This window comes from Hesperophylax consimilis, chromosome 27, assembly GCF_061612785.1.
Source record: "Hesperophylax consimilis isolate HC1 chromosome 27, BYU_Hcon_1.0, whole genome shotgun sequence".
Taxonomy (NCBI): domain Eukaryota; kingdom Metazoa; phylum Arthropoda; class Insecta; order Trichoptera; family Limnephilidae; genus Hesperophylax; species Hesperophylax consimilis.
In genome coordinates, this window is record NC_142862.1 from 1931947 (window position 1) to 1959148 (window position 27202).

General features: G+C 35.3%; 2 protein-coding genes across 2 annotated transcripts; both read right to left on the bottom strand.

Moving 5' to 3' along the window:
* Positions 1-9982: 9982 nt before the first annotated feature.
* LOC149410452 (uncharacterized) lies at positions 9983-19348 on the bottom strand. Its single transcript, XM_089647868.1, has 5 exons — positions 18588-19348; positions 16685-16976; positions 15767-15883; positions 10659-10748; positions 9983-10288 (listed from the first exon to the last, which is right to left on the bottom strand). The coding sequence occupies exons 1-5, from the start codon at positions 19193-19195 to the stop codon at positions 10166-10168; spliced, it is 1230 nt and encodes a 409-aa protein (XP_089503994.1). The 5' UTR covers positions 19196-19348; the 3' UTR covers positions 9983-10165.
* Positions 19349-22250: 2902 nt separating this feature from the next.
* Positions 22251-27147, bottom strand: LOC149410453 (uncharacterized). Its single transcript, XM_089647978.1, has 4 exons — positions 26268-27147; positions 24532-24648; positions 23186-23281; positions 22251-22447 (listed from the first exon to the last, which is right to left on the bottom strand). Exons 1-4 carry the CDS (start codon positions 26985-26987, stop codon positions 22307-22309), a joined length of 1074 nt encoding a protein of 357 aa, XP_089504104.1. The 5' UTR covers positions 26988-27147; the 3' UTR covers positions 22251-22306.
* Positions 27148-27202: the final 55 nt, after the last annotated feature.

Below are 27202 nucleotides of genomic sequence, written 5' to 3' on the forward strand. Positions count from 1 at the left end.
TTCAGGTTGGTTATTTCTACTGTCTGAATGACTTCATTTGGTGCAGTACAAATGTATACATACATAATGTAATTTTAAGTAAATGTTTGTAAATTAAAATGAATTAAGGATTGGACAAATAATACGATTGGAAGATAACAATTATAATTGAATGAATTGATAATAATTGTTCATTGTAAATGATATTTAAATGCTAGTGTACTAATAGTAATGTATTTTGCTGATTTGCAGCATTTAATTCATAATGCAGACCCTACACTCTTACGGAACCTTCAGTTTTCTCAATATTCATTGCATTTTGAACATGGTGAATATTTCAATGATAATCAAGTCCCGTATCAGATAGCATTCAAAGGGTTAAACAATGAATTAAGTACTAAGTAATTAAAATAAAAAGAATAAACTAATATAATTAACTAATAAAATGCAATATTCTTATAGTGAAATATTTTGCATAATATTTAATTTGAAAATGATGTAAAACAAATTATTAATAATGAAATACTCAAACTCTTGAACAAAGGATTTCACAGCCTAAATAAAATGCTTCTAAACGAAAAAATAAATTGAAGATACAAAATATGTGGAAATTCTTTATCAAAAAGTGTCAATAAACAATAACGATTACGAGAAGAAAGTACACTATTTATAAAGCGTAATGCTCGGTACGAATATTCGAAATTCTGAATAAATACAAAATAAATTGTAATTTTCAAATTGATGCACTACAAATAAAATGTAGGTAATTTTAATTAGGTTTGCAAGTTGATAAGAAGAAGCTAATAATTGTTAAATAATGATAAAGGGACAATTCTTTTGACTAATTTGTTTAACATTCTCCCCGTACAGATGTTATATGATAATACAAAGCTAGGTTTAAGTTTGTAGAAGGATTTGGGATGTTTAGTTCGGTGGCTCACTAGAGATGTAAAGAGGATTGGTAAAGTGTTGTTACGTGCAGTGTAAAGTATATCCATTAAATTATAATATGTAAGGAAAAATATATGGTTGTATGTAAAAGGATTTTGAATTTATTTGTATTAAAAAATAGAAATTGTATGCCATATTATTATATCGTCATTTTATTTGTTAGTTTCCTAGTTGCCTACGAACACTGACGTCAAATGCCCTAACGCAATATCTGGGTATCATTTCGTCGAGCTTGAGGCAAACCACAAACTATGACATCAGTCGTACGTTGACCGCCGAAGAGTGCGCATTGAATTTTTTTTTTAAATATTTATGTGAAACCGCGCAAGAGTCCCGACCATCTGGAGCCAGTGAGACTATGAATGAATGGCTGAAGGTAATGGGGAAGAGGATAGTGAGGAAGTACCTGGTTATTTAGATCTGATCACCAAACACAGGGAAAGCCTTGTAGTCATAGACATATGAATATTAGTAGACCTGCCCTAAGTGATTAAAAGCGTATTATTCCCCACTCCCCATACCGGTTCCATTGGAGCCGGCTGGGCTCGCGTGTGGCTTCCCGTGAATCTTGAGAATGTGACGTCATCATTTTTGTTCGAACTAGCGTCGAGCTATGGTCGAGGCATTTTACGAAATAACACGGCAAAATGGTTGCTTGTGATATGAAAACTTGTAAAAATAGATGTGAAAAAGAGAATAAACCCAATTGTCGTATTACATTCCATAAGTAAGCATTATTTTACTTTATTTTAAGCTTATTCACACCGTATTATATGGATCAGTTTTAGAAACATATACTATCACATCACAATGTAGCGATTCTCAAGTGTGCTCATCGTTGTTTACTGGGGCAAGTAAATTATGAAACATTTGTAAAAGTGTCTTAACTAAATACTCTCAAACTAACTATGACTCTGAAAATAGAAGAAATTTACTTTGCCGAATTTGGACTTATTATTGGACAAATTAGTTCATAACGTGGAGAGTAATTTGCGCTCCCATGTAAAAATGTCTATTCATTCAAAAGCAGATTTTACTTTTAAGAACTAAATGGTGATATTATAATGCGAGATGCCTATATCCTGTCAGATTGATTTATTGACGAATCACAGTCAGCTTTACCCCCTTCGTTCTTCAACAGTTGATTTTACCCCTCACCTTTAATTTCTAGTCTATATATTCTTATGTCTGTGCTTGTAGTGATTTATTTATTTCAAACATCTGCCCTGATGACGGACACTGTAATGCTGTCCGAAACATTGGCCAAAGAAGGAAGCAGTGCAACATGGCATAATACCCCAAAAAATAAATCACTATAATACTTTTGGCCACGAAAATCTCAAATCATTACTTGGTAGTCGAGAGCCTTACCCCTGGACCTAGTTTTTAATTTAATTTTTATGTAGTATACTTTCCTATTAACATCCCTACACATATAGTTGTTTGATAACCCGCCCTTGAGGTGATTTTGCACAAAAACGGCACTATACAAATCATCCAATTATTATAACCAGTCCATCTTTATAATCCAAAAAGGCAGTGTTATTCAATAGTAAACCAATACTGGAAAAAATCAGTGTTGTTTTAGTGAAACACTCTGCTCCATTATTATATACTAGTCAATACTATTGATGTAATTAATTGATTTTGATGTGCACTTTATTTTTTTGGGATGAAAAATTGGGAGGGTGGTGCCGTTTTCAGTCGTTACCACGGTTTGGTCCGGACAACACGGGGGCTTCGCCATCCGTATGTTTCTTGAAAATGTCCAGTCTTTACATGCGAGGTCAACCTTTTTCAGTAGTGACGAGGCCCGCGCGCTCACCTGATTTGAGCATTTGCGACTTCTTCCTGTGGGGCTACCTGAAGGAAATTGTTTATAAACATCGGCCTCACACTTTGGAATAACTCGAGCATCGAGTTGGGTAGGAAATTGCTGCTATACCCGTCGAGATGTGCCAAAATCTTCAGAAATCGCCTTCTCAATGTATCGCTGCTGGGGGCTATCATCTTTCTGTCATCTTTAGGACTTGATGCATAAAACGGTACGATGTACCGAATAAAATATAATAAACCTCATATAAGTTGTGCTTTTTTTTAATAGATCTTCAAAACTGCAATCTGTTTTGCTGCACCCTGTATAATGTGGAACGACTGTGGATTTACACTCACTCGTTCCGAACTGTGGGTGGATGTGAAATTGACACCAAGGGAAGTGTTGGTAACACCACCCTGGAAAACATTTATTGGATAACCAACTCCCCTGTCATAGACCACCCGAAGTGGTTCGCTATGTTTGGTGACTTAGCAGGGGTGCCCGGGTTGAGGTTTGTCTAGATCTTGGCAGCGGATGTGTTTGCCCACCTACCAAATCAGGAGACTGGTCGAGACCTTTTGACCTCTCCAGATACTGCACTACAGTGGGGGGGATGGATTCATATATCAGTCATTCCTAGACACACTGACCCCCGGATTCCTATCCGTCCTTCATACCTTTTTCCTTCGCAGAACTTCCTCTATAAAAAAGACCCTCCACTCAGCATCCTCAAAGATGACATACCTATGTCATCTTTGAGGATGATTAATTCCTGAGGGAATTTTTTTCCCAAGGACCTCCGGTGTGGACCTAATGTAAAAAAATATATATATTGGTTGACAAAAAATTTTTTCAAAAAGAAAGTGCATTATCTCCTATAAAAAAAATAAAAATTGCTTTTTACCTTTTGTTGGTCTGCATGGAGCAAATTCGCTTTCCAGCAATGCCAACGCCAACAGCAATCTGTGCCAATTGGGGAAGCAATAGTCTCACTGGCTCCAGTATGCAATTTTCGCAAAAATCCCTCGACCTTGACCTGTATAGGTTCATATATATATATTTTTTTTTTTTATTGTACAACAGAACATTCGTTCCAGTTACGGTACAATTTTACAAACAGTATAATTTTACATCATATCAGCATTTGGGTAAGTGACTCTTCAATAATTGTTTTAGGTCGTTTAAAGAACAGTCATTTACATCCAAATTCTTTGCTAGTTCGTTCAACAGCACCACTCCCCTCGTCATGCTATGCTTTGCCAGGACGTTGGTTTTGCCTTTTGGTACTCTAAATAAGTCATGGTATCGACTTCGGCTGTAGTGGTCTGGTACATATAAATCATAGCATCCCAAGAGGAATGGGCTATCAATAAAATTGTTCCAAATTTTGAAAGATATAGTGGCTAGGCTTGCTTTCCGCCTAGTTTCCAGACTCACAGAATTGGTTTCCTCAAGTAAGTCGATATGGTGCATGAACCTGGGATAGGTTCCATGCGTCCGCATATAGACATACCTGAGGAATTTCTTCTGGATTTGCTCTATCATTTCAATGTACTTCTGGTGGTACGGTGCCCAAACATCGCTCGCATACTCGGGCCATTCGGCTTGCTTGTTTCGCTTTGACGGCGCTTGCGCATCTTATTGTTTCTACCAAAACTACTGCAAGGGTGACCATGAGTTCGAACAAAAAAACAAGCTCTCAACAACAAGATACTCTAAATACATTTACAAGATCCAAAAACAAAATGAACACTGCCCCCGAAGACACTAGCCCAGAAGAAGATACTTTTACTAAATTTGCGTCTTTCGTAGACACAAAACTGGAGAAACTCAAAACCCAAATACTCGAAAACATTGAAAAAAAAATGTCTGAATTTCAAAAAACTACCGAATTTATTTGTCAAAAGTATGATGACATAATAATTCGTTTGGACTCCATGAATGAAGTTAAAGGAGAAGTCGAAAGCTTAAAAAATGATTTGACAAATAAAAGTAAAATTATTAAACATCTAGAAACCAGACTGGCTTGTTTAGAACAGTCGAACCTCGATAACTGTATTGAAATAACAGGAATTGAGGAAAAGACAGATGAAAATCCCAAAGTAACTGCTATAAACCTAATAAAAAGTGCTAATATCCAAATAAGTACAGAGGATATTACATCAGCAATAAGACAATATGACAGAAGACCAGGTCATCCGAAAAAAATTCTCTTAAAAATTAGAAATCCAGAAACAAGATCAAAATTATTGGCAAACAAGAAGGTGATCTCAAACCGTGAGAAAATGATATTCCTAGGAGAATCGCTATCTCCTTATTTTAAAGAACTGCTTTGGAAAGCCAAATTAAAGGGAAGAGAATTAAAATACAAATATATTTGGTTGAAAAATGGATCAATTCTAATGAAAGAAGATGAAGGAAAAAAAATTAAAGAAATAAAACACGAAGATGACCTCAATAGAATTTAGAAGTTGTATGGTAAAAGGCACCGAAAATATTTAATATATTAAAAATGGACATCGATTTAGGAAAAAACATTGATTTGGATGACAATACAGAACCTAATTTAACTATTAAAGATTCATTTACTTGCAAAAATTTTTTGAAACATTCAAACTTTTCTTTAGTTTGTTTAAACATTAGAAGTTTAAGTAAAAACTTTGATGAAACCTTAACTATGCTTGATGGCATAGAACATCGTCCTGAGGTATTAGTTTTTACAGAAGCTTGGCTAAAAAATTTGATCAATATACCTAGCATCCCAGGATACACAGTTTACAATACAAATAATAACTATTTGCAAAACGATGGTGTAGTTGCCTACGTGAAACAAAATGTTCAGGCGACTGTTGAGGAAATTGTTTTCCCTGGAGCAAACTGCTTAAGAATGCAGATATCGAATAATATATGTTTAATAGCCATTTACAGATCTCCGTCCCAGACTCATATAGATAGTTTCCTTGAATCACTGAGTGTCCTACTTGATTCTACATCTATACAAAATAAGGAAATCATTTTATGTGGTGATATAAATATTAATACATTAGATTTGAACAGTATAAAAACTCAAAAATACCTCTCACTTTTGGCTTTTCACGGCTTAAAGCCTATTATAATTTCACCTACAAGAGTTTCGTCTACTGCTTCAAGTTGCATCGATCACATTATGGTAAAATCTAAATTTGAACCACAGGGAGCTGTCTTCACTACTGACATAACAGATCATGATGCGGTATTGCTGAGATTTATGAGCTTTAGACAAAAGAAAATAGCAAAGGAAAATGAAAAAATCAAGAAAGTCATAAATAACTTTCTTTTGAAGGCTAAATTAAAAGAAGAATCATGGCAGTCAGTCCTGTCATCGCAAGATGTTAATTCAGCTACTGAAAACTTCGTAAAATGTTTAAAAATGCACGTGGAAAGTTGCTCGTCGGTACAAAGTGTAAAACATAACATCAAATACTTAAAACCTTGGATAAATGATGGAATTATCAAATGCCTTAGAACCCGCGACAAACTGCACAACAAATGTCGAGGAGAGGTTAATAATATTCAACTGCTGGCTTATTATAAGAGATACAGAAACTGGTGTACAAAAATTATAAAATATACAAAGCAAACGTATTACAGAAGGAAACTGGATAAAGTCAACGGTAATAACAAGCAACAGTGGAAGATTATAAAGGAAGCCATAAATATTCAAAAGGAGCAAGTGTCCATAAAAAAATTAGTAATCAATAACAAAACTATCTCATTGGAGGAGGATCCACATATAATTACCAACCATGTTAATAACTTCTTCAGTGATATTGGTCCTACATACGCAAAAAACTTGTGCAGTGCTAATAAAACCAACGAAATGTATCTTGTTAACAATTTTAAACCTGGTACTCAAGTTACAGGAGATAGTTTTGAATTTAAAACTACTAACATTTTTGAAGTTACTAAAGTTATAAATGAATTAAAAATGTCTTTTTCCTGTGGTATCGATGGCTTAAGTATAATGGTGTATAAACAGCATGTTTATGAGTTAGCTGGTCCTATAACTCATATTGTTAATCTTAGTTTTAAGAATGGCATATTTCCTTCCCATTGTAAAAATGCCAAGATTATACCTCTTTTCAAAGGTGGAGATCACGAAAATGTTAATAATTACAGACCAATATCTTTGCTCAATACTCTCTCAAAAATAATAGAAAGACTGGCTAAGTCAAGATTAGTATCATTTTTAGAAAAGTACAAAATACTCTCCGACAGCCAATTTGGTTTCAGAGAGAACAGAAGTACGAGTGATGCTATATTAAAGGTATTGACCAAAGTTATAAACGCACTGGACTATGGCAACAAAGCTATAGCGGTATTTTTAGACTTATCAAAGGCCTTCGATACGGTTTCCCACGAGTTGCTTCTTAAGAAATTATTATCTTTAGGCATTGATAATACAGCTATGGGTTGGTTCAGATCTTACCTTAGTGATAGAACACAGCAAGTAGAAATAAATAAAATGTTAAGCGATAGTAAATCTATCTCATTTGGAGTACCACAAGGTAGTGTACTCGGGCCAATATTATTTCTTATTTATATAAACGATTTATGCAGTCTAAAAATTCCAGGTAACATTGTTAGTTTTGCAGATGACACTGCCTTAATATTTGAGGGTAAAAATTGGAGTGAAACTTTTGAAAAATGTGATACAGGTTTAGGAATAGTTAATAATTATCTGAGTAATAATATTTTAACTTTAAATACACAAAAAACCAAATACATCACTTTTAGCATTTCTTATAAAAGTCAGCCATCTACCTCTCATAATTTGATTATTCACAATTGTGTGCAAACGTGTAACTGCAACCCCTTGGAAAGTGTAGACAGCCTCAAATACCTGGGGGTAAAAATTGATAAATTTTTGAGGTGGAATGATCATGTCGAAATGTTAGTAAATAAAGTTAGGAGACTTATCTATATTTTTAAAGATCTCAGACATGTACTAGACAAGGAAAAATTAAAAACAGTGTATTTTGCTATAATTCAGTGCCTACTTTCATATAATATAGTGTGCTGGGGTTCCTGCCTGAAGACTGTAATAGAACCACTTAATATTGCCCAAAAACTGATTCTCAAAGTTATGTATAAGAAAAAATTTACATATCCTACACAGTTACTTTATAAGGAATGTAATATCATGAATTTAAAATAACTATTTATCCTACAAACGTTATGCAGATTTTTTAACAATATTAGTTCTGCTAAAAGAACGCAACAAATTCGTACTATAAGAATTGGCTCTGGTCTGAACTTTATGGCAATTCACCCTAAATCCTCATTTGGGCAGAGACATTATTTGTACCAGGCTCCACTTTTATTTAATAGCCTTCCAGATCACATTAAATCGTCAAATTCCTTGTGTACATTTAAAAAGAATGTTAAATTATTTCTGCCATCCGAGGATTTCCAACATATTCTTTCATCTTTGTCCTTTTAAATTGTGGCATAATATTTTGAATAAGTTAATTTTTTCATCCTTTTCTTTTTTTAATGTAAATGTTTTTTTTCTCTCTTTCTTTCTTCTCTGTTTAAAAAAAAAAAATAATAGTTTGTTACATTTTTATTGCAATTAAATATCATGGTCACCCTACATGTTTACAGCATTATATTGTAATGAATAGGCTGATAGGTACCATGTAGGTATCCAATTCGCAGAAACGTCAATGTAACAATATTGTTATCTTAATATTTGAATTATTATTTTTTTTAATATTTGTACTATTTTAAATCTCTTATAATCTTTGTACTATTTTTTTAATATTTTGTAAAATTATTAACCTCAACACAGGCTTGTCCTAGAGAGGTTAAAAATTATAACTTAAAAAAAAAAGATACAATGTAAAGAAACGATAAATAAATAAATAAATACTCCAGCTTGCTTCTCAGTATGCCATCGAACAATGCTAACATAGCATCTTGGTTATTGAACTGCTTGCATGTCCTAATGACGAACCCAAGAAGTTTGTAGAAAGACTGAGTGAGCTGCGATATATGGCCAGAGAATTTCAGTTCGGGATCAAAGACGACACCGAGATCCTTTACGGAATTTACACGTGATAGTGTTTCGCCCTTTATCTTATAATCGTAAAGTATAGTGTTTAAAGAGCGAGTGTAAGACATAGTGACACATTTTTTTGTATTGAAATCTAATTTGTTTATCAACGACCATTCAGTGCATCCAGATCAGCTTGCATTTTAAGACAGTCTTGTTGGGAGCTTATTTCCATTAGAATTTTAAGGTCATCTGCGAACAGTAGACATTTACTATTCTTAACATAGTTTTGGATGTCATTTATTAGTATTAGAAACAACAGCGGTCCGAGGTTAGACCCTTGAGGAATTCCAGATTTCGCTGAGAATTTTTTTGAATTATGTCCATTTACCGAAACAAATTGTTTTCTGGATTTTAAATATGATGAGAAAAAGTTTAGTGTTGGTAGGTCGAAGCCTAGTTTAAACATTTTCCTCAGTAAGATATCATGGTTAACACGGTCAAATGCTTTGGCAAAGTCGGTGTAAACTACATCTGTTTGGTGCCTTGAGTCTAAACCGGTGGCTACCAATCTCGAGAAAGTAAGCAGATTTGTGACTGTTGATTTCTTTGGAAGGAAACCGTGTTGATTTTCTCCAATGAATGGCATAATCTGGAGACTTAATTTGTCACAAATCATTTTTTCAAATAGTTTTGGTAGCACTGATAATACGGCTACCGGCCTGTAGTTATATTCCATGTCTAAGGTAAGCAAATCTGATTGTTCACTCTTGTAATTCCTATCGTTCGCTAACACTGTGGCGTACCACCAGGTCCGGCGAGTTCAGCTGAACGAACTCAAATGAGTTTCGTTCCAGCTGATTCAATGAGTCCGGCAAAATGACACAGTGAGTTGATTAATGATGGCTCGAATTCCACCGGATTCGGTGGAATTCGAGCCCGGAAGACCGAAAGGAATCAAAGGAGTAAGTCCAATGAAGCGAGTCCATTCGGCTGAATGCAGAATCAGAAATGACAAATTTGAATCCGTAAATCGAGTGGAACAACACACCTCCGCTTGCTATTCAGATCTGGTCACAAAACATGGTCAGTACCATTTCAAGCTGTTTCAATTCTGAAAGGTGGTCTTTCAACAGGGCAATACTGAAAATGTATGAAAAACTGACCCACATACGATACCAAAATAATAAAACACAAAATTTGTATAATAAAAATATTTTATGTTATTCAACATTGCAAAATAAAAGAGTTTTTTTTCTTAAATCGAAGAGTCTCAAAATAAAACCATAACAATACAAATCAAGTTTGTAAACAACAGGTTTAATAATACATATCAAAACCCGACTCCTACAAACTTGTCTCACATAAATATTATTCTGTATTTATTTCACTTTGGGCTTCATGTTCACTTTTTTATTTTTATTCTTTTTAGGCTTTGCTCCAGTCTTCTTGGCTTCTGTGGGTAAATTTAGTTTCCTTGTCGCGTTCAGTTTTGCATTCTTACTCTGAAAAAATAAAATATATTGTTCAAATTTCAACTATGTATAAAGGAAAAAAAATATGTGTTAATGTTGTAAAAAAGAAGCTTTAGCTGTTGTAAAATTAATCAGAGATAAAATTAAGTCAATCAGAGATAAAATTAATTCGATCAGAGATAGAATTAATACTAATAAATATTATGTATTATAAAGGGGAAATGTTTGCCAAAGTTCAAAAAAGTACCCGCCATGTTTAAGCGGGCACTCGCTGGCCCGGCAATATCACATTCATCTGGCAACACTGCAAAGGCCACAGTCAGCAATGCGCTAAGGAGGCCGATCGGTGTTGCCACTTAATCTTTGTGGATTAATGACTTAAACTATTATCTGAACTCACCATAAGACCGGATTTCCCTTTGCTCTTATCAGCGAATAGGACGGTGATCTTCTTCTCTCCCATCAGACTGCCGTGAAGCTCGAGGGCTTTCTGGAATAATAAAATATATTTAATATTTACATTTTTAAATGGTGAATTCATTGTGGTGGGATTCCATTTTAATTAAAGTGAAACTATTATGTAGTTACTTGGGAAAACCTTAAATTAATTGGGGTGTAAAATTGGGCCCATTTTTAAATATATCTGTTTGAATTGAGATTTTGTTTTTTTGGAGGAATGAAATGGAATCTTTGAAGTGGAAAATAACCCACTTTCCAATATCCGATCGAGCTGAAACACGGCAGATAGGCTCGTTGTCTATGGCAATACATTTTATCAACTTTTAGTGGCACTCATGCACACATCACTGACAGCTGTCGAGTTTTTTCTGTGTCTTACTAGAAACTTATAAATAGAACAAAAAAAAACAGTGTTTTTAAACAAGTTTCAGTATACTGCAACATAATTTAGTGCACTACGTTTATTTATTAATAATCATTTCGAAATCATCGTAAATATTCACCATTATTATAAAATTTATAAATCAATTTGTTTAATAATCAATTGTGCACAGTGTTCCCTACGTCTCGCTCTAACAAGTAACAGGATAAGGTATTCTCTCCCTCGCACTTACTGGATAACACTTGTGGACGCTCCCGCTACCTACTTGAGTTAATTACCTGTACATTGCGAGCAGGGTTGTCACTCATATTATTTTCTTATAAAAAAAAAAATTTAAATTTAACTTTCGAAATGAATAATAATGAAGCAATTGCTTTCCTAAACAAAGCTAAGGAGGAGATTAATAGCATCCACAATGCCATTACCGATCCTGTCTTAAAAATAACAAAAGACCAAATGGCAAAAATACTCAGTAAACTTTCTAATCTATCTGGAACTATGCAAGACCTAGGAGTAACTGTTGGAGTTCTTGAAGGAAAAGTTATGACATTCGAAAAAATCATTGAAAAGAAAGTATTACCACAGGAAACAACGCCAATTTGTGAGGTGCTCGCTGAGATAGAGGAACGCAAGACCCGCTCGAAGAACATAATTTTACTCAACGTCCCCGAGTGTAATTCGAACTCAACTACAGTGAGCGTCTTGGAGGATGGAAAAAAGGTATTAGCAGCTATTAGTGAAATTAATAGCGAGTTCAATCTAGAAGATGTGAAAATTTACAGGCTCGGAAGTAAAATTCCAAACAAAACCAGGCCAATTAAATTAGAATTTGATGAAGTCAAACAGGCGAAACTAATACTCTTTAACAAAACTACTCTGTCCAATGGAATTATAATCAAACCTGACAGGACACTACAACAAAGAAATCACTTAACTGACCTCTGGAAGGAATTAGAAGAGAGGAAAGAAAAGGGCGAAGTCGATTTACGAATCAAACATTTCAACGGAATTCCCAAAATCATCAAAACCCAAGCAAAAAACTAAAAAACAAACAGAACAGATTTTCTAGACTTACAGGATATTATCAAAATGTACGGGGAATGCGTACAAAATTGCACCAACTTAAAACTAACTCCCCAATCTTCTCACACGATATTCTGTTTTTAACTGAAACATGGTTAAATGCTGATATCAGCTCGTCAGAATTAGGCCTACATCAATATACCACATATCGTTCTGATCGAAATTCTATTACGAGCAAAAAGTCTAACGGAGGAGGTGTGATGCTGTGCGTATCCAAGAATATATCATCTACTAAATTACCGGTAAAACACAAAAGTGTTGAACAAATTTTTGTATTGCTCAATATACCTAATGGAAAAATTATTATTGGCTGTGTCTATATCCCACCTGCATCGGATTTGCAAACGTATAAAAATCACAATGAGGACATAGAAGTACTCAAATTCAAATATCCTAAAGCAAAATTCATTATTGCTGGTGATTATAACCTTCCTAACTGGACCAGCCAAGATGACAACGGACCTGCTACAAACCAAGCCGATTTACAGTGTGCTAAATGTAGTGAAATTCGTGATATGTCTTTATTTTTGGGACTAACTCAATCAAACAAGATTTTCAACTTTAACAATCGAATGTTGGATTTAGTGTTTTCAAGTGATTCGAAAATAGTGGTTGAGCTATCCGACGAATTATTATTACCATTAGATCAACACCACCCACCGTTGGACATTATCATAACAAATAGGCCTTTAACATCTTCAAAAAAAACAAGTGTCCCATCGTATAACTTTTCCAAAGCTGAATACCATCATATTACGGAGTACCTTGCCCAAACAGATTGGTCCTTTTTAGATGAGGAAAATAATATAAATGATCAATTAGAATACTTTTACTCGATTTTAAATACCTCTATAGAACAATTTGTTCCCAAGGTTAGCTTTACATCATCTAATTATCCGAAATGGTTTACAAGGGAACTAACTAATTTAATTAATAAAAAAAAATGTATCCACAGAAAATATAAACATACCAGAAATTCTAACGATTATATAGCATTTACTAAACTACGAAAACAATGTAAAGAATTATCAATAAAGTGCTATAGTGACTATGTTAACGTAATTGAAAATGAGGTACATCATCACAATGTGAAAAAATTCTGGAATTTTACTAAATCTCAACGAAAAGACAACTGTGGATATCCTAATAGCATGTTCTTTAAAGAAAAATGTGCCGACAGTATTGAGGGTATAGTTAATCTTTTTGCTGACTCATTTAAAAGTGTCTACGACAAAGATATTCCCATCAAAGCAGTCTCCAGTACGTCAGTGGAAGAGTCATTAAACTTAAGTCAATGTTTCATAAAATTAGATTCCATAGAAAGAAGCATAAAAGCACTAGATAGTAATAAATCTGCTGGACCGGATGGTATTCCTCCCATATTTTTAATAACTTGCATTGATAGTTTGATATATCCCTTACATAAACTTTTTAACAAATCCTTAGCGTCTGGCTGTTTTCCGGCTCTGTGGAAAAAGAGTTATTTAACGCCCATTCATAAAAAAGGCGATAAAAGCGATATATCTAACTACAGACCTATTTGTATTATGTCTGCTTTACCCAAACTTTTCGAGTCATTAGTATTAGATACCATTGTAAAACCTATCAACAATATTATTGTTCCTAACCAACATGGCTTTATCAGAGGTCGATCTACCTTAAGTAATTTAACTATCTACAATAATTACATATCTGAATCGCTCAGTCTGAAACAACAAGTGGATTCTATATACACCGATTTCAGTAAAGCATTTGATAAGGTTCGACATCATATTCTTATATCCAAACTCCGACTGTTAGGCATCAAAGGTAGTTTATTGACATGGATTATTAGTTACCTCAGTAATAGAGTTCTTTGTGTCAGGATTAATTTTATAGAATCCTATGTATTCGAGGCCACAAGTGGTGTCCCGCAAGGGTCCCACCTTGGCCCAATATTATTCTTAATATTCATTAATGACATTGTAAACATATTTAAAGATGTACAAGTCCTACTTTTTGCAGATGATCTAAAATTGTTTAAAAGAATACGAAATTATATATGATTGCCTAATTTTACAAGCTAATTTAGATAAATTTTTTAAATGGTGCGAACAAAATATGTTATTTTTGAACATTGAGAAATGTCAAGTAATACGATTTTCCAGAACTCATTCTCATATCTTACATGAATATAATTTAAATAATGTTAAATTAACACCAGTATCACAAATTCGTGACTTGGGAGTTATATTCGAATCAAACTTAACATTCACAGCGCATATAGATGATATAACTAATAAGGCTTTAAAGATTCTTGGCTTCCTTTGTAGAACCCTAACTGATTTTAAGTCATTGGATTGCATGAAAACACTCTACATTTCACTAGTTAGAAGCCAAGTGGAATATAATTCACCTATTTGGTCTCCTTTCTATAAAGTACACTCTAACAAATTAGAACGGGTTCAACACAAATTTCTTAGGTACTTAAATTTCAAGCTTAAAATTCCAATAGAAAACATTAATTATGTAAATTTGATGAATGGACTTAATTTAATTACGCTGTCTGACAGAAGAACCATTTCAGACCTAATTTTATTATACAGAGTCATGAACAACCTTATTGACAGCCCTGCCATCGTTGCTGCTATTAAACTCTATGTACCGACAAGAAATACTAGACAAAATACAACATTCTTTTGCGACACATATAAAACCAACTATCAGTCAAACTCACTTACCAATAGGATGCATGATTTGGGCAACAAGTTTGGTGGTATTATAGATATATTCCATGATTCCCTTTATAATCTTAAATTCAAATTAAACCAACACTTTGTGGAATCATACAAATTATTGTAATAGATTTAACGATTAGATATGTTATTGTAATGTTTTATATTATATTTTGTTCTTTGTTATTGTTAAATATTATGTTGTTTAAAATGTTTCTTTACGCCATATTCTTCAAAAACTACTTGTATATTTTTTTAAAATTCTTCACTTTTATAACTCTTAGTATAAATTCTAACTCGATAACTTATGTAAAACTTATTTATAATCTATGTAAAAGCCCCTATGGGCGTATAACAACAACAATAAACAATAAACACAGTCGTGTGCATACAAGCATTATTCTGAAATTGGTGACATTATATTAAATAAATAAAAATTTACAGCAGTTAACATACGCAATAAGTGTCGGTATTATCCAATTAGAATTTGGCTTAGGTGTTAGCGGTGTTGACTCTAGTCTCTGGGAGGGGAAGGCTCAATCCTCAGTCAAACAAATAAATAATTATATTAATAAAGATAGATGTACTATAGTAAAAAAAACTTGAGTTTTTTACGGGTTGATAAAAATTGTGGGAACCATTTTGAGCGGGCTTAGCAACAGTTATGTAACAAAATAGGGAAATGTTTGCCAAAGTTCATAAAAGTACCCGCCATGTTTAAGCGGGCACTCGCTGGCCCAGCAATATCACATTCATCTGGCAACACTGCAAAGGCCACAGTCAGCAAGTGCGCTAAAGGGGCCGATCGGTGTTGCCATGTCAGAACTAAAAAATAAAACAATACAGCAAAAATGATTTGTGTGGTCTTACTTGTCTGCTAGGTTCATCGGCAAACTGTACATAGGCGAATCTCTTGCCTTTCTTCCTCCTGGGAATGGGGATTTTCACCTTCTGGAGTGTTCCTGCACTCTTGAAGTGCTCGGTTATCTGGACAAACATAAATACAGTATATATAAATATTAATGACAAGATTCATAAGCCTGGAACGACTCCGTTGGGCAGGATTGAAGATAGCCGATTCCAAAGAGGCTTTTGCTTTTTTTACATTAGCTCTTCACAGGAGGTGCTGAGGAACATTATTTCCCTCAAGGATATCTTGATATTTTTTTATTCTCATCTTTGGAGATACTGTGTGGAGGATCTTTTAGGGAAATGAAGGTGGTTCTGAAGTGACAGACGTATGAATCCATCCCTCCCACTGCGGTGCAAGGAGATGAGTGGTAAAGTCCGGCTGGAGAGATGAAAGGGTTTTTCATAACCGGCCTGTCCCAATCTGGCCCACCACGCAGTTGGTGGGCAGCCACATCCGCCGCTACGACCTAGACAAATCACACCCCGTGGACCGGGCACCTTTGCAAAGGTTCTTCAACACTTCTGCCATGGCGACCCATGGCAGAAGTGTTGGTTATCCAATGAATGGTTCCCAGGGCGGAAGTACTCATACCCGCCTACGAAAATGAGTGAGTTTTGAGTGTTGGGAGGCGTAAACTTTGGTGGCTGTACAGTGGGGAGACAGGTGAACACAACCTTAGGCATAATGAAGTAGATATAGATAGTCAGGACTTTTCAAGGGCTGTAACGCCCATCATGATGATGTAATGGTAATCGTAAGTCAGTGATAGCATAAGAGAAGATTAATTTGAAAAGGCTAGCAATAGGAAACTCTTGTAGTGAGTTACCTCAAATATATGCTATGATTTATTTGTTCTGACAATGTTAAAAACATACCATATCATCAGTGATGTCGGTGGGCAGGTTTCCAACGAAAAGGAAAAACTTATCATCTTTAGGTTTGCCCTTCTTTGCGTCATCGGCCTTTCCGTTTTGCTTTGCAGCTTGGATTTTCTTGGCGGGCTTGGCAGGTTTCTTTGCTCCTTCTTCCGCAGAGTCATCGGAATCCTGCTCCATGTCCTCATCATCATCAACGAGAGATTCTTCATCTTCGGATGCACTCTTGGCAGCAGATGCATCTTTGGGGTCTTTGGGACCTTTGTGTTGTTTCTTTTCGGCCTTTTGTAACCTAGTAATAAAGAATTACATTTCATTAGTAAAAAAAAAACAAATTACTTATTATTATAAATAATACAAATATTTCGATAGCTTGCCGAAGGTTTAAAGCGCCATTAGAGAAAGGAAGAGAGCGAACGTAGCAACACAAGAGTAAACCAAATGCTATAAAACCCTGTGTCAAATAACGAACTGCATTGCAAACCATTACCTTACTACAGCGAACTTAATTTAAGGGTCTTACAGCATTCGGTGTATGTTGATTGGTTACCGACCCGTGGGACGACGGGCTTAGTGCAAGTGTCTCTTGTCACCTTAATCAATGTAGAATGTAGTATTTGCAGCAACTTTTATATGAATACGAAAACGCCACCCGAACCTATATCTATTTCATGTATACACACATTATTTTAATGTCAATCTCTGTCATACATAAACAAAATTTAAATTAAGAATTTACTGGAAACATAAGTGTTGTTACGTGCCACATTTTCTTTAAAGTTTTTGAGACCATAATGGGTCAAGATGTATTGTAATATCATTTTTGTATCATACATGTCCAGAACCATACCAGCATTTTCAATGAAATTCATATTTACGTAAAAATTGAAAGAACACTCTGACCCTGAAATCTCTAGATACCGTGTCGCCGACACATTTAAAAAATCAAAATAACTCTATCAAATGATATGCCATATGTAATTATAAAGAGAATTACATGCTGATATAGTAACAGATCCTGAAACGTCTAAAAATAAACATCTATCTCTTCACCCGGAGCCACAAGTCCAAACAGCTTCAGTATTTACGTTGGCCCCCTCCATTATTCACCGAAGAGAATTACAAAATGGCCGACACCTACAACCTACAACCAATCACAGCATAGCGCACTGTTATTATAATTTTGCAATAATTACAAGTTATAAATAACCGTTTCTAATATTGTCGGACTAAAATTACAAGAAATTGGTCGTAATTATGACCGGGATATAAATATCAACATTAAAAAATGGTTATACGCTAGCATAATAACTTGAAAATTTACACCTAAAATGTATTCTTTGCACTTTGAAAAATTTTCAAACCAAAAATGTCTAACTTCAAAACCAATATTTAAAACTGTATATTTTGTTATAAAATAAATAAACGGGACTTAGGGTGATGGTTTAGGTAAGTTGAACTGACTTAGTTAGAGGTATCGCCCCACAATGTTGCATTCCTCTGATAAAAATTGTGGGAACCATTTTGAGCGGGCTTAACCTTTTAAATGCCAGTAGGTAGAAGTGTAGCTGTGCACAGCAGGCCAAGAATGCGAGTTAACTCGCTCTTGGCACAGAAGCGGTTAACAATAATGTTAAAACAAAACAGGGAAATGTTTGCCAAAGTTCATAAAAGTACCCGCCATGTTTAAGCGGGCACTCGCTGGCCCGGCAATATCACATTCATCTGGCAACACTGCAAAGGCCACAGTTAGCAAGTGCGCTAAGGGGGCCGATCGGTGTTGCCACATAACCTATCTGATAAGATAGAATTCAATATATAAACATTTAGAAACATTATACGAATTCGATAAAAATAAGAATTCATAATATAAATACAAAGGTTGGGAAGGAAGTATATTTACCTTTTCAGAAGTTTTTCTAGCATGACAATATTTCTCTGGGCGGCAAGACTGTGTGGTTCGGCTTTATTCTTCAATTTCGCCAACTTCTTGGCAACCAGCTTGGAGTCAGCCAATCCTAACTTTGACTTTCCTTTGAGAGCAATCTCTTTTCTTATTTTAGACTTACACCTATTCTTAATTCTCTTTGAAATATCAGTAATTTTGTCAACGCTATCGCCTTCTCCAGTTTCAGCACTTACGGCGGGTTTTGCAGGCGCTTTCGCTGTCTTCACTGGTGCTTCTTTCTTGGGAACCGGTGCGGGTGAACTTTCTCCATTAGCTACTCCCTTATTCTTCTTGTTACGCTTCTTTTTCTTCTTACCGGCGATATTTGTTGCGGCTTCTTTAAGTTTTGCTTCGTCAACTTTCTTAGGTAGATCGGTGTTTTTATTGTTTTTTATTGGAGATTGAGGATTAGCGGGTTTCTTGTTATTCTTTTGCTGATTAGAAACTACGGGAGACTTGGGTTTGTCCTTGCCCCCTTTAACAATAGCAGAACCACCCTTCTGCTGCGTAATTTCGGCGATTTTACCTTTTGGGGAGGTTTGGTTCTTGTTCTTTTTACCCATTTTGATTGTTATTCACAACACAGTTGAATAAAAATGATTGTTTATTTATCTGAGCGCACTTTATGTAATCAAAATAGAAACAAATAAATTAAATTGAAACACGCGGCAGCTAGATGTTTGACGCACACAGAGGCAGAGAAAAAGTGCGCATGTCAAAATTATAGGTTAGGTTCAGGGTTGCCAACCGTAAAAAAAATTCCCTCGTACGGATGCAGCTAAAAATCTCGTACTTTGACTTTCAAACCTCGTACCAGAGATGGTATGCCCAAAATAATTATTTCCCCAGATTTCGAGGCGAAATTCCCCTAGAATTTCCCTACATTTTGCAAACCTTGAACAAGACAAGATCTTGGCAAACAAAACCCGCTTCTGGGGGGGGGGGGGTAGGATTTAGGACTTTTTACTCAGTGAAATAAAGTATTGCAAGTTTCCTACTACATAAAACATCCCTTTGTGTGGTATTAAAAAAATCTTTATTGTTATTGTTTTCGTTGTTATCACTCATAGCGATTCTTCTATTACACCGCTAAACAATTGGACGAAACAACGAAAAGACTAGGTATTTAACAATAAAAATCTTCTTCTTTTCAAAAACTTCAATTAACTGCGAAGCGAAGAACGAACGAACTGTTTTATTATTCAGGGATTTCAATATTTTTATTATTCGGGGATTTCTCGGTTGGTGGGATAACTACCATAGACAATCATCGCGCAAATACGGCACAATTACAAATAATGTAATTTTTGGTGTAAGAAGTTCCTTCAAGTTCTGATAGATGGCAGTAGTTTTTACTGTTATAGGTATAATAGTGATGTAAAATGTTCGTATAGCCAAATTATCAAAATCTCGTACATAATTGTACGAGGTTGATAGTCTCCTCGTACCTCGTACGGAAGGCCACAAATCTCGTATTTGTACGAGGAACCTCGTACGTTTGGCAACACTGGTTAGGTTTATCGCATTGCCGGTTGCCACATGAATAATTTTTAATAGGTAAGTACTTTAAATTTTATTTTGGCACAGCTATTTGTAATAATAATGTAGGAGGTCCATGAGGTCTACTGTTTTTTTTATAAATTGATTGTTAAAGAGTTAAATTTATTTAAAAAAATAAGTTTGCAATACAGATTTCACTAAGACATTACATAAAATATCACATAAATTACTTCTTTGCAAACTAAAGGCCTTAGGGATACAGGGAAAATTACCAATTTGATTCACTAACTATCTGTGAGAAAGAAAACTAACTATTTTTAAAAGTGAAAACAACCAAATCCAAATAATCCTATAAGCCTATCACAAGATAGTAATTTAGGTCATAACAGATCTCCAATACTATTCAAACATGTGATAGACCATATACAACTGGAGATATTAACTAAAATTAGACACTTCCTGTCGTGAAAATTTTATTTGTCTCGTTAGTTAGTAGCAAATTAAAGTATAATACCGGTATTTGGTCACCTCACAATAAAATTCACATAAAAATGTTAAGAGAATACAGCGAAAATTCTTACAATTTATTAATTGTAAGTGCATGCTGTGCCCTCGGATAAATTAACATATCATGGAAAAAAACAAAGGTAGTCTTCATATCTAAACCGGGGGGAATCGACTATGACCAACCTGGCGCATTTCGTCCAATTAGTCTCACCTCATTTCTTCTAAAGACTATGGAGAGGCATTTAAGGGATGGGGCACTGAGAGAACAGCCTCTCTACGAATTGAAATAGGCGACTCTTCCTGGATATAGAGGGAGCATTCAACTGCACCACTATTAAATCCATCAATGAAGCGGCAGAAAGACATGGACTCGACAAAACCACTAAAAGATGGCTGAAGAACATGCTCTCAAGCCGGATACTCACGGTGACAAGGGGTGAGGTGAACATTAGAGTATTGGTGACACGAGGGTTTCCAAAGGGAGGGGTGTTATCACCCTTTCCCTTTTTAGCCAACCCAGACAAGACAGAACTGGTAATCTTTACTCACAAAAGGAAATTAGAGGGATGGAGCAATCCAACCTTCTATGGAAAGGAGTTAGAACATTCAGACACGGTTAAGTGCCCCGGAGTCATCATAGATGCTAAACTGAGCTGGAAAAACCAGGTGGAAACTGCAGGCAGAAAGGCATGTGCTCTAATGTATGCAGTTAAGAGAATCTGCGGCAGAACCTGGGGACTCAAACTTAAAATGATGCAGTTGTAAAACCAAGAATCATGCATGCAGCCTTGGTCTGGTGGAGGAGAACAATAATGAAAACAGTGATGGCCATACTCAACCTACAGAGACTTGCATGCTGAGGAATCACAGGAGCCATGCGAACCACTAACGGTTTAAAAATGCTTGGTTTCATTCTTCGAAATGGCAGAGACTTTCGAAATATTTCAACATTAAAAATCTTATATTCTTCTTTAGTTCGAAGTCAAGTCGAATATAATTATTCTAACTGGTCCCTTCACTTCAAAATTTTTTCGCCATTCTGACAACACAGCCTGGAAAAGTAGCAGTAGCTGTTCCAGATATTGAAATTATCATCAGTTTCCAAAGGCCATGAATTCCAAAACCTTGATGGTACTACTACACTGAGGCCAACATCCAACACCGAACTCCAAACGTTCATTATTATGTGATATTTTATCAAATTTCTTGGTGAAATCTGTATTACCGACTTCATTTTTTTTAATAACTGTAACTCTTTAGTCAATCAATCCAATCAATTTATAAAAAAAACAGTAGACCTCACCTCAGCTGTACCAAAAAAAAAAAATTTTAAAGTACCACCTATTAAAAATTATTTTATATTACCGTTACATGTTTTACTAATATTGTTTCAGATTTAGTTTAGTAGTTGTTATTTCACACTTAAAATATTCTGTTCTTAACCGCTTCTGTGCCAAGAGCGAGTTAACTCGCATTCTTGGCCTGCTGTGCACAGCTACACTTCTACCTACTGGCATTTAAAAGGTTAAAAGCCCAGCTAGGCGTAAAATTAAATTCATGAAATAATAAGTGGAAATTACCTTTTATAATAAGAAAATAAATGAAAACAAGTCAATTTAATAATTTTTTATTCAGATTATAAGTAGAGAGATATTGAGGTAATGTCCTCATCTCCGTTCAGCGTCCTCGGCAGCTTTGGCCTCGGCGAGCCTCTTCTTCTTCCTCCGGAAGCTCCTCCTCTGGTGCTCGGGGACGCTGCCAGCCAGCTGCCCCGACTTGCGCATTGCATCGATCTTGGCATTCTTTTTCTGAAAAAGAAAATAATTTTATTATTAGCAAACAAAACACCTAACTTACAATATACTAGCGCCCCTAGCAGCAATAGTAGAAAATGTACCAGACGTTGTTATTCAAAAACAATGGCATTCGCGACGTGGTGACTCCAGACTCAGACGAGCTGCATCTCTTCGCCTTGTTTCCTTACTTGTGTATCTCGATTATACATTTATCTTGACCTTAATTGTTTAATGCATTATAATATACATAGTGTCCGGAAACTAGTGGTACAGGCAGGAAACTGGTGAATATTTTATGATTGTACATTTTTATTAAAAAAAACCTTTTTTTTCGGCAACTAAAAAATAAAAATTAGGACACGATTTACTCGAAAACAAAAGCTCAAATTACAAAATCGACTCCAAATATGATGTAGATTCACCGGTATCCCGCTTGTACTATCAGTTTCCGGACACCGTGTATTGTTCAAAAATAAATAATTACTTTTATGATAATGGAGTTTTTACCTGTATGTATCAAGTATAATAAACCGCCGTTTGAATTAGGGCAAGTCTACTATTATTCTATTATACATTCCTCATCATATAAGCTCCATGCTATAAATCTCTAAAATGTGAATCCTGCACAAGAGTCCCAACTGCTCTGAGTCGGTGGACTGAGGACTATGACACTCCCAGTGGGGTGAATGCCTTTGGGGTGCTAACATTATGACATCAGGAAGGTTGATAATAAATAAAATTAAAATTAACCTGAATTTCTTTCTTGTCGAAGTTCTTATCGGGCCGTGTATACATCACATTGATTCTGCGATTCATCATCATGGTGTGGTGCATGGACAGGGTTTTCTGTAAGCGTACAAAGTTTATTGTTAATAGTTCCAATAAAACAAATAAAAATAAATTGTTTTCCTCGTTCCTACCACTCTTGAGGTGGTAGTTCACAAAAATGGAACTACACAGATAGGAAAATATTAAAGCGAAAAATGTGTAAAATGTAATTTTGCAGTTAAAAAAAAATTTTATCCAGAAAAAATGTCAGGAGGAATCTTTGGAGATGCTGTGTGGAGGGCCTTTTTAAGGAAAAGAAGGAGGGAACCTGGGTCTTGAAGAGACCCGTGTTGTAGTACAAACGCAATGCAAAAGCAGGTAAATCATTTCACAACCAAACTATCCAATAATGTTGGTACGGGCGTAGCCAGGCGGGGGTTTTGGAGGTTCAAACCCCCCAAAAATTCAAATATTATATTAATATTTAATTATTGAATTAAATCCCAGGGCCCTTGCCTTGCCGAGGCACCGCTCTACCAACTGAGCTAATGAGTTTGAGTCCTAGATGGGACGGTATCTTTTTCTGTTTCAAATTTTCGTTTAGGATTTGCTAATATTGTCTTCAATAATTAAATATTAAAATTTGAGGTTTTACTCATTATGTTATTAAAAAAAAAAGAAATATTTTGAATTTGTTGTGCTGCCGCCCGCCACCGATGACACTGCAATCGGTAACCTTGGCATGTTTTTGTACCAAATCACGCCGCACCGAGCTTATATCAGTTGACAATTGACTGAGTAACTTAAATTTTTCATTGAACAAAGTTATTTTGTCCTTTGTGTTTGTGAATGTTGCGACATAATAATTATCACCGTGAGTGCAATTATTTTTTAACAGTGATATTACTTGCCTTATAAGTTACCCTACCTAAATGTGCCTACTACACTAAGATTTACACAAACCAACAATCGAAGACATTGTACTGATTGTATTGTAAAAATATAAAGTTTCACATTTTTTATTTAGCATAGACCATCTACATGCAACCTGGCTACGCTTGTGAATGTTGGACAATTTTTTGTTGACAAATTCATTTGGCGTGTCTCCTGGTTATGAATGCGAACATAAGAATTCCCACCTGTTAACATTGTTTTAAAGATTGTAACAGGAGAATCCATTATGACAGATTACCCATCATTGCATGGAATCCACTATTTTTTTAGATATCTGGGGACTTCAGATCAGTAAATTCAACAGTAGGGCACATAGATTTGAAAAGAAAGAATCAGGTTTAGGGATTCAAAATATAATGAAAGATATCAATTACCTCGTACGTGAGCTGGTCCTCCAGTTCTACAAAAGCAAAACCACTCTTTCTAGTTTCTTTCTTCTCCGGTATTCTGACAGATTTTATTTTGCCAACTTTTGCAAAATGTGTTTTAATCTGAAAACAAAAAGAAGATAAATTAGATTTATCAAAATATAAGGTGGTTTTACATTCACAGCCAGTTAGCCACGGCATTTTATGATGTTGTCATGGTAGGCAGGAACCTCTACTAAATTAAGAATGGAATTTAAAAAAATATATATTGGGTTCCACTGGCAATGTGGGCATTGTAAAAGCATCATGGAGCTACCTATTTATTATTCCTTAAAAAAATCGGAAGATAATAAAGTTGTGCTTAAAAACTGATGTTTGAATAACTTATATTGCTTTCAAACGCTCTTCTCGTCATATTTTTTAAGTGAAATTTTGGTAAATATTTACCTAACTGCCGCACTTTTAGGCTAGGATCACGGAAATTACACTTTGTTTCAACAAATATCACAATAAACAACTAATTACATGCACAAAGTAGGTTCTTAGTTTGGGTTGTGTACATGTGAAATTTGGGAGGCGGGATTGGTACCGTCGCCCCAGGAACCACTTATTGGATATCCAACACCTTTGCCATAGGTCACCCCAAGTGGTTGGTTACATTTGGTGCTTTAGCAGGGGTGCTCGGGTTTATCGGGGGAGGTGTGTTCAGCATGCGCCTGTCCACCAGCTGTGTGGCGTGCCGGATCGGGAGAGCCTGGTTTAGGGAGATCTTTTCCCCTCTCCAACTTGTCTCTCTTGACCCATCATTGATAGATCATTCGCCACTCACTCCTGGACACACTGATCCCTAGATTCATACCCACCCCTCATAACTTCCTCTCCGTTTCCTTAAAATACCCTCACGCATATTTAGATTGAAACAAAACCCAGTGATTAAATTGAAACCAGGTGTAATTTCTATAATCTGTGCCTATTAAAGGTGGTTAGGAAAATATAAACTGAAAATATGAAGGAATCTTATTGTAGAAATTTCCAGATAGTTTTAACCCTTTGCACTCCTAATTTTTTTTTTTAATTACCTACTACCAACTCCTTAATTAATTTACAAAAAAGGGATAAAAAGTGGCCTCAATAAAAAGTTAAACAAAAATTTTTAAAATATGTAATTTTTATTACTCTTTCTTTACATAGAGTACAAAAAACATAGAAATATATAAAATTAACAACTTAATATGCCCTTATTCACTACTAACGAAATATTTGCTACTAAAAACAGTAAAAACAAATGTAAATACACAAACAGAACAAAATATTATGTGATAACAAGTGAATAGGTATAAGAATCCTTTGTTATGTGTTGGGAGAAATCCCTCAGCGCTTCCTATTGTTACGCAGGTAGACAGGCAAGTACCTACCTACTTACATGCGTCGCAACCAAATAACTGCGCAGTGCATTTACAAGGTTAAAAATAATACAATTTTAAAAATTATCTAAAAGGCGAAACTTGACGAGATATATGTATTTTGCGTATTCGGAATATTCAGAATGAGATATAAAGTGTTTAAAAGAAAAAAAAATACATTTGATAATTTAAATTATTTTTCGAAATTGCGTTACTATAATGTCGAGTATGACTCGACATAGGAGTTGGTGTAAGAAATATAATGTCGAGCCACACTCGACAAAGGAGTGGTATGAGTTAAAACTATTTGGGGTTAGAGCTAGATCACGTTATACTCACATCAGCTTCTGTTGCTTCTTTTCCGAGATTCCCCACAAAAACTACAAATCTCTTCAGCTTGTCATCATCATCAGAGTCATCGTCACTGCTTCCTCCTGCCTCCTCATCATCATCATCATTTTTAGATTTCTTTGACTTTTTCGCTTTTCCGTTTGTGGTTTTTTCTTCATCTTCGCTACCTTCCATTAGTTCATCACTATCCTTTTCATCGTCCTCCTCATCTTCGCCCATTTCGTCGTCTTCATCTGCGTCAGATTCACCATCCTCGACTTCATCAGCGGTACCTTTTGTTTCATCATCGCTATCATTTGTTTTGTTAGTAACAAAAAGTCTCTCAGCGGCTGCAGCTTCTTCTCCAGCTAATGTCTGTCTTGTCAGAATTATCTGCGTGATCTTCCTTTGTAAGTGTTCTAGCTGCCTCAACTTCTTACGAATCTTTTTATTCGGTTCTGGAACTTCATTTAATTTTGCGATTTTATCTTCTAATTGTTTGAGATCGTATTTCTTGTTACCGTCTGATATTTGAGGCTTGGTTGGGAATTTGTTGCGTTTTCTTTTGTTGATTTTTCCTTTTGGGTCCACATTTCCAAGGTTTCCAAGGTCTTCTCCTTCAGCGAGAGCACCTTTGACTTTCTTGCTTTGCTTCTTGCCTCCCTTCGGTTTTTTACTTTGACGTGATTTAACTTTTTTGAATTCGAACAAACCCTCTTCCGCAGTCATGGTGAGGGATTTGATTGATGAGCTCTAAAATTTTATGATTGCTTTTATCCACTAAAACCAGGCGGCTTAAATTTAAATCGTAAGCATGCAGGCACCACGCAACTTGTTAAATTGACAAATGACAGTTATTTTGTGGTTAGGTTACCAAACCGTAGTTTCACGTTGGGTTGAAAAGGTTGCCAGATAGAAATATTTGTCAAACTTCGTCTCGTGGT